Genomic DNA, 8,639 nt, shown 5'->3' with positions numbered 1-8,639 from the left:
AAAGGTTTTTACATTCAATGATAACTTTTTGCTGAATAAGTATGGTTTTTTACAAAGAAGCTCCAACAACGTCTCTTAGTCACTGGTAGAAGAAAGAAAAGCTTTGGAGGTTTCCTTCAGAGCATCAGAATAAACTTCGACTCATCAGTCCTCATCAACATTGCCCTAGAAAGCAACAAGGCAAAGGTATTGAGAAATGTAATAAAGAAAAACTTGAAATAAAAACATGAAAGCAAAGAAAATTGCCATACTTTGCCAAGCGATGCTCGAGCTTCGTCCCCAGCAACCTCCCGGCCCCTTAGCCTAGATTTGAGTAATAAATTTGTTACCTACGCTTCTTGCTTCGGCTGGGATATTAACTAAGTCTGACGGCGAGAGACTGAAGGTTGGTTTGTTAACAGTTCTTACGTGATTGCACCCAGCCTTGGCAAAAGCAGAAGTCGTTCCATGAGAAGCCACTAGCGCGCAGAAATTGCCATGACCAATTATAACTTCATCAAGAACATCAATTTCTTTCTCAAAACATCCAAGTGCTCCAGGGATATCTTCAACAGAAAGGTTGGCTTCTTCAGACATAGCTCCGACAGAATTAAAGATTTTTAGCCAAGCAGTACATTGAGTTACAAAGCTGAAGCATTTATCCCGAAGAGCTTTAAGTGTTTCACTCAGCTTAAGATTCTTTTCAGCCTCAGCCTTGATTGTCATGTTCAAAGCTTTGGATTCATGGCTATATCAATTTGAGTTCTCTTTTAAAAGTGTTTGCGCACCATTCAGCTCTTTACTTAATCTTTCATTCTGAGCCCGAGCTTCGACAAGAGAGCCTTCGGTTAAGTTGAGAAAGTTGTCTTTTTCCTTCAACGAATTTTCAAGTTCTTCAATCCTTTTTTCCAAGCCGCTGATAACAAACTTATTCTTTCTATCTTTGTCATATTGCTGCATCTTCAGAGCCTTGCTCAGCAGTAAGCTCTGAAGGACGTATTGAATTAGATCTTCATTAATGAAATGCTTAAATCAGCCTGATGAAGGAAAAATAGTAGAGGAGTTATACCTTAAAATTTGAGTAGAACAAGCTGTCTATAACATGCTGTCTTCTATAGTAGCTAATGTCTTGTTCTAGCTTCGGAAATCCGATGCTCTTTGACAGTGTTCTTACAATTTTTGCTCCAGCGCGATCACGGATACATCCTAAAATCTCTTCATCCACACCGCCAAAGAGAACGGAGCCAGGCTGATAGCCGCCAGATATAGCAAATTCCTTCAATTCTGATATATCCTCTTCGGAAAGCTATAGGCCGCCTAGGTGTCGAAGATCGAAGCTTCTGTCTTCCGAAGAGGCTTCCTTAGTTCTCTTTTCCTTCAATGTTTAAGTTTCTACACCAATTGCCCCCCCGGTATTCTTCCCAGGTGCAATGTTAGCAATAAGTTTATGGATTTCTAACATGGTTGTACCAAGGGGACCACCACTGTTTTCATCCTATTGGGGACCTTCATCAGCTGTAGCAGGAGTAATCTCCTTTTGAATCGCTGGAGGAGGGGTGTCAAGGATAGCCCTCATCACATTCATCATCCGACGCTTCTTCTGAGTGTTCCCTTCGCTGGGTGCCAAAGGGTCCTTATCTGCCTCTACTTCGGCACTTCCCTCAACATTTTTCTTCTATGGCCGTAATAAGCTTATTAGATCTGATCCTAGAGGACTTAGCATTAGGAAAGGTAAGGGGGCAGTAATTACCTCTAGAATTCATGTCATGCCAATGGAAGCTACCGAAGGGATCATTTCTAAATGCTTTGGTGGAGAAGGTCTCTCTTCTTCCCCGTGGTTAGATGATATAACCTTTCTTTTCTTTGCTGCCGAAGGCTCTAGTGTCAGCTCCGGGTTCTTTGTCAACCTTTTCTTCTTGCATGCTTCAACAGACCTCTGTGCTTGCCTTGTCAATACACTTACTACCCTTTTTCTTTTCAATCCCCTAGCTTCTTCGACAAGTCTTTCATAGTCAGGGTACTCGAAGACCAGGGCATCCATCACCCGATTTAGTCTCCACTTCCCCCGCGTGCCGAAGGCGGTTGTCAGTAGTTGATCTTCCTTCTTCGTATAATTTCCAAGAATTTCATTGCACATCTTCTCTATCAGCTCCAACCATTCGGCACAAGGCTTGCCGAAGCTTTTTTGAAATTTGAATCGGTAGGGGAGTCGTACAAGTTCATATTTATTCCCTTCTTTTTTCTTCGGCATTCCCCACCCAGCAAATGTTGGAAAAGTTTTATTGGCCAGGTATTCTTGCACCGAATCCTGAGTACTAATATGCTCTGCAACAACCCTAAATTCCACTTCGGCTAATTGGCACGACGAGCCGAGCTGCATATTGCACAGTGGTCATGTCATGCCAAAGCTCATTCTCAAGGGACTCATCACCATAGTCATAAGCTTCTCCCTCTTTTTCTCGTCAGCCTTCACGTAAAACCATTCATTTGTCTAGCCAATCGGCCACTTCGTACAATAACCAATCATAGGAGCTTTGGTATCTTTACAGTATGCAAAATTGTTGCATCCGAAGATCTTATGTAGCCCATCAGCTCTAGCCTTCGTCTGATAGTGGAGCTCGTGCACCCGACAAAACCCTTCAGCATTAACACTCTTCCCTTGGCTTCGGAGAGCCCATATATACACACTGAGTCTAACTATGGCATCTGGGGTAAGTTGATGAAGGTAGATTTCAAATTTCTTTAAAACCTCACCAATCATCTCGTATAGAGGGAATCGAAGACCTGCTCTGAAGAAGCTCTTAAAAACTACGACTTCGTCGTTCCTTGGTTCCGGAATCACTTCTTCCCCAGCAAACTGAATTAGCTCGTCATCATGCTTTCCAAAATATCCTAATTTATTAATTAAAACCAGATCTTCCGCTTTTACCGTGGATTTTCCAAACTCAATATGGTTGGGTTTGATCGGACTTAAAATCACATCATAATCTTCGTTATTACTGTCATCTTTGGCAATAGTTGGTTCAGCTTCGGCACCAGCAATATATTCTGTTGGAACTGACTCTTTTTCTTCATGAACAACTAACCCAGAACATTTCAACATTTCTGAGATGGGGACCGTCTCAGAAGCTCCAGCCACTTCTCCTTCGCGTGTTACTCTAGCAGTATACCTCACTCTAGCCATTTCAGTTTTATAAGACAAAGCTACACTTAGACGATGGAACGATTGTCCGAAGCTTATACAACAAGATCACAAGCAGGAAGCTTCGGCTTTAGTGAAATTTTTCAGCAGCACAACGGCGCAGTAGCAATGAATGCTGTGGTAACTCCTCACTAGCTCGTCTGTTTATATAGCCTCACAGGTGAAGAAGGCGAACCGACGCGCGTACTGGCTGATCGATGGACCGGTAAGCGTCGTAAATTTTATATTCGTTTTTTTAATAACAAGCTCAGGGAAGGTGTTTTTCAGACCTTCGGCATCCAGAAGCCTTTGCATTTTTTGTGGATCGAGCTCGTTATGAAAAAACGACCTAGCACAGCGAAGGGGCTACTGTTGGGGGTCTCCTCCGCCGAAGGTACTCAAGACAAAGATATAGTTTGTAAAGTGATGTTGAGGATCTTCTTCCCTACCGAATGTCCTCGAGACGAAGACATTGTCTGAAAGCGATAACGACGAATGCCGAAGCTACAGTCGAAGGACGACAACTTCAACTTAACGTGGCGACGAAGGTCAAGCATGATACCGAGCCAAAGAAGAAAAGACTAGTTAATCCATGATGATTTATGCTACGATTATGAGTACATGTTAAGGTCATAAATGTATTTTTACTCGTGTTGCGTCCTGTGCCTATAAATAGGTGAACAGTACCCCTGTACTATTCACGCTGGATTGTAATCGCTCTCGCGTCAACACCTTCAATCAAGCCAAAGGTATAAATGTAATATAAATTTTGTTAATGTTCATCTGTATATCATGAAATAATATATGGATATATGAATGAATAACATATATTGTCTTTATGAACTTTCATCCTCATGTATGGTGAAGGTGTGTCGTTTATGACCTTCGTCCGAAGATCGTTATATCCGCAAGTAAATAATACTTCGAAAGACGAAGATCCTTAATCTTTAACAATTGTGTTGTCTTATTCTTGATTCACAACATTTGAGAACAAGTGACCAACAGGCGTCTATGTTCCTTTCACAGGTCTTTCAAAAAAATGAAGTTCGAGATGAATATGGAATGCATTGCATTACTTTTTCTCAATGATGAAATAAAATGATCTATAGATAAAATATATTTCGGCCATTCTGAGAAAGAGTTGACAAACTAACCTCTTGCACATCGCAGTGATGATGTTTTAAGGCAAGAGATCAATTGTGATTCTCTTTATTTAACAAGAACACATATTACATCCCAAAAGTCATTGATTTTGAGATTTTGTTACATTAGCAAACAAACGATAAATTGGCAACGCGTAGCAAACATCATGTACCATCCCTCGGTGAGCTGTAGTTTATTTAATTCCATGCATTCTTCTCCAAGATGACACCCATACTTGTTTAGAATCAGAATGCAACTGGTAACTAGTATGGGGAGAGACGGTACTCTCACATCACCGCATAGAAGGGCGCTATGGCGATGCCGCACACGCCCTCCCTAGCCCTAACACCCCTCTGCATTCGCACGTAGCCCTTCTCTCCCCACCTCTCACCCCATGAGTTCTTGACAATCCAGTACTTGTGGCCACTAGCGTTGGCTCCATACCCGACCACCGTGACGGCGTGGTTCCGGGTGGTGTTGCAGGGGCCTGAGAAAATCCCGCGCTTGTAGAACTGGAAGGCCCTGCTTGCATTGATGCTTACGGCCACCGGCCGCCCCGCCACTGCATGCTGTAGCGCGCCCTCGTTCTTGCCCTGCACTGCCTGCCGGCCACGGATCTTGGCCGCATGATGACCAAGCTTGTCGCTCATGCATTGTCCCTGCCTACCCACATATGGGTAGTCCGACTCGGTGGTCAGGCCGCCGTTGCGGGTGACCCACTCCATGGCAGAACTAGAGTGACCACCATGGCAGCCATGGTTATTCCCCCCACGGTCGCAATCCACAATCTCTTGCTCCGACAGTGACACGAGACGACCTGTCTTTATCTTGTGCACACCTTCGATAGACGCCACTGCGGCAAACGCCCAGCAAGAGCCTGCATGCAAGGATGACTATCTTGTCAGGCATGGAGCATGTACATGCATGACATGAGTCTTTGTTTCCACACAAAAACAATGACTGACATACTATAATTGGATAAAGCAGTGTTCTGTCTGTTTTTATTTCTATGGCAGACACACACATCAAGACCCAAAAGACAAAAACTTTATGATATTTAACAAATAATTTAGTCAATATTTATTATTTTTTAACATAAACTTGAAATGGATAGATAAATAGAGGGTGTAGTCATTAATGTTTTCGCCTACCACAATGTTGCTGGCTCTTGACCGGCGTCACTGCTCCCTTGGTCCTCCAGTCCACACTATTGGGAGCCTCGTTGGTGTTGCTGCCGCCAGATGTGCCTGCTCTATTCATGGTATCGACGGTCAGTGCCATGGCCTCAGGGGACGAGGCCACGTTGTCAAGCTTCATAAGATACGTGTCCTTGAACTCCTCCTCGGTGAGGTCAGCGAATTGGTTCTCACCGAGCTCATATGAGCTCCCAGGCTGGTTCATGGTCTCGATGAACTTGACATTCTCGCTATAGACCATGAAGCGTTGCTGGAATTCCTCTGGGGTCGCATATGTGCGGTTGTATTCGGCCTGCCAGGCTTGGAACCGATCCAACAAGGGTATATGGATGGGTACGATATCATCACTGAACACCGTGCCTGCAAGGAGGCTGGCTAACAAGACAAGAGCTAGCAAAGCTGAGGTGGTAGCCATGGTCGTTATGGTGGATGTGATAACTAGTGTTAGTGGCCTTGCTGCCTTGTGAGCTAGCTAGTAGTGTTGGTTGGTATATATACGGGTGCCAAGGTAGAGCGATAATGCATTGTGCATGGTGCACGACTGTAGTACTGATGTTGATATGACTTGGTGTGTACGAGGAAGGGAAAAACCATAGCGTACCTTGCCTGTACTTGGTACTTGGGCAGAGGTTCTTCATGAAGGCTGGCCAGGAGGGACTGCCGTATGGGCTGTATTGCCTAGTTGAGTTCATTCTCGAGGAGGCAAGGTCTCTCTGGGATGGGAAGTATAGAGATTAAGTTGTAGATCATATGACATGAAACATGAGCATATGATTTGAACCTACACTACGTCAAAAACAGGTCTTTATTGACATGCTTTTACGTTAATTAGTGATGCGTGTAAAATGCATCTCAGATTTTTGTCCCTAATTGAATTGGATAAGTGACGTGTAAAAAGATGTCACTAATAAAACTACTTTTAGTTATGTGTTTTTTATAAATATTTGAACCAGTTTAGTGACACGTTTTTATAAATCATCTTGAATTTGGAACCCACGACCTCCACCTAATGCATCACTTAATCTACCACTATACTACTAACTTATTTGTGTCTATACTATATTTTCCTTCTACACAAATTATAACAAACCAAGTGTAAATTGATTATTTGAGGCACTAAATGAATTCAAATGAAAACTTTTCAACTACAAAGTTCCTTAATTTTTTGAGATCTACAACTTTTATTTTGGTAGTTTTATTATCCAAGGTCGTTTACAAAATTTGATTTTTAAATTTAAAAATTTCAAATGTATTTTTATGGCAAGTTGATTTCAAATCAAAATGTTGTCAACTACAAAGTTTCATAACTTTTTAAGATCTACAACTTTTATTTTTATGGTTTTTCATTAGAGGTTGTTTGAAAAAATCAAATTTTAACTGTGTCGCGAAGGTTGAAACCAATGATGCGTTTATATGTACACACCACTCATGTATATGTATTAGTGACATGTATTTAAATATATGTCACTAAACTGATATGACGTCTGAAGCCAGTGACGCGTTTATATATAAATGTCACTAATTATATGTATTAGTGATGTGTATTTCAATACATGTCACACTAAACACATATGACGTCTGAAGACAATGAAGCGTTTATATATACACGTCACTAATGTGTTTGTATTAGTGACGTGTATTTAATATGACATCTAAAGTCAGTGACGTGTTTATATATACACGTCACTAATGTATATGTATCAGTGACGTGTATTTAAATACACGTCACTAAACAGATCACAATAAAGACACCTAAAATAAAATATGTCACTGAGTTATTATCATATTTTGCTAGTAACACGTTTTTATAATAGATGTCACATGTGCACAGTTATCAGTGACGTGTTTTTAAAAAAACATCATTCTGAAAAATTGGTGACGTGTTTTTAACAAGTGTCACAGACGGTCACGTCTCCTTTGAGTGTTTTTGAAGTAGTGCTAACTGGTGCTTTAACAATATTCCATCACAAGAATATAGTTTATTAATGATCATTCCTAGTTTTTTCTTCTGCACTTGATGTGATATAACTAGTGTTGTACGACTATACAAATGTTCATGAATTGTGTATACTAAGCATGGAAAAAACCATGTTGAGATCAGGAGTAATAGTGTACTTGCCTATACTTGGTACTTGGGAAAATAAATATTCTTCATGAAAAATACGGGCGGAAAGAAAATAAGCAGTTTTTGTCAATCATCAAGCACTCAACTGCATTAGGACCAAGTCAGTACACAGTTCGAGGTCTATTTCTTTCGTTTCAGTTTACCTGCCAATCATGGGTGACTTTTGTAATACTCAAAAATGTAAAATTGAAAACATAGTTGATTTACACACATGTTTTTGACTCTGTTTATTATAACAGGTGAATCAACACTTTAAAAGTCATTAATTAGCCAATGACACCTAAATTAATATTCATCATGCTGAGTTTTTATTTGATTGTGCATTTATGGATAATAAAATAAATATGTCATTAACAATATATTAATATATTAATGGACACATGGAATTTAACCTGTAAATTGAAGACAAAATCCATGAGAATAGAAGAGAGAAAGAAATATTATTCCATATAAAATAATATTATAATTAAATAATTTCATCACATGAGCGTATGAACAAAGTGTATAGTTAATATAAATTTAAAATTTGCAATTAAGTTGAATTCAAAATTTAGATTCAAAAGAATTAAGCATAAAAGAAAACAGAAAATATAAACAAAAGAAAAAGGGAAAGAGAACTCACCTGGGCCCTAGACTCCCTTTCGGTCCACCAGATGCGAACATCACGCAGCCCATTTACCTAGCGCTCTAGCGCGGCCCAGCCCTCCTTTGAATGACGGGGTGGCCCCACTTCTTAGTGAACCACTGCAACGCGCTCGCGCTTCCCAGTTCGGCTTACAGGCAGGCCCGCTCTGTCACCCACCTGACTCGGTTGTGTTCGCCGCCGCGGTGGACGACTCACACTACTACAATAAACCTCTGTACAGGCGGTCCGGTTAGCCTCTACACAGGCGGTTCCAGGAACCGCTTGTGGTGCACCGCATGTGATGTAAAACAACATCATATCACAGGCGGTCAATCAAAAACCGCTTGTGATAGACACACATCACAGGCGGTCCAATTTAAAAGAACCGCC

General features: G+C 41.1%; 1 protein-coding gene across 1 annotated transcript; it reads right to left on the bottom strand.

Moving 5' to 3' along the window:
* Positions 1–4,301: 4,301 nt before the first annotated feature.
* On the bottom strand, positions 4,302–5,962 carry LOC100283689 (thiol protease SEN102). Its single transcript, NM_001156590.1, is given in 2 exon segments — positions 4,302–5,180; positions 5,455–5,962. Coding segments are annotated over 2 exon segments (1,050 nt in total). The 5' UTR covers positions 5,915–5,962; the 3' UTR covers positions 4,302–4,590.
* Between the last annotated feature and the right edge of the window lie 2,677 nt (positions 5,963–8,639).

The sequence above is a fragment of the Zea mays genome, chromosome 10 (assembly GCF_902167145.1).
Source record: "Zea mays cultivar B73 chromosome 10, Zm-B73-REFERENCE-NAM-5.0, whole genome shotgun sequence".
In the NCBI taxonomy this organism is placed as follows: Eukaryota; Viridiplantae; Streptophyta; class Magnoliopsida; order Poales; family Poaceae; genus Zea; species Zea mays.
The sequence above is the reverse complement of the archived record's forward strand: the minus strand, read 5'-3'. Positions and strand labels throughout refer to the sequence as shown.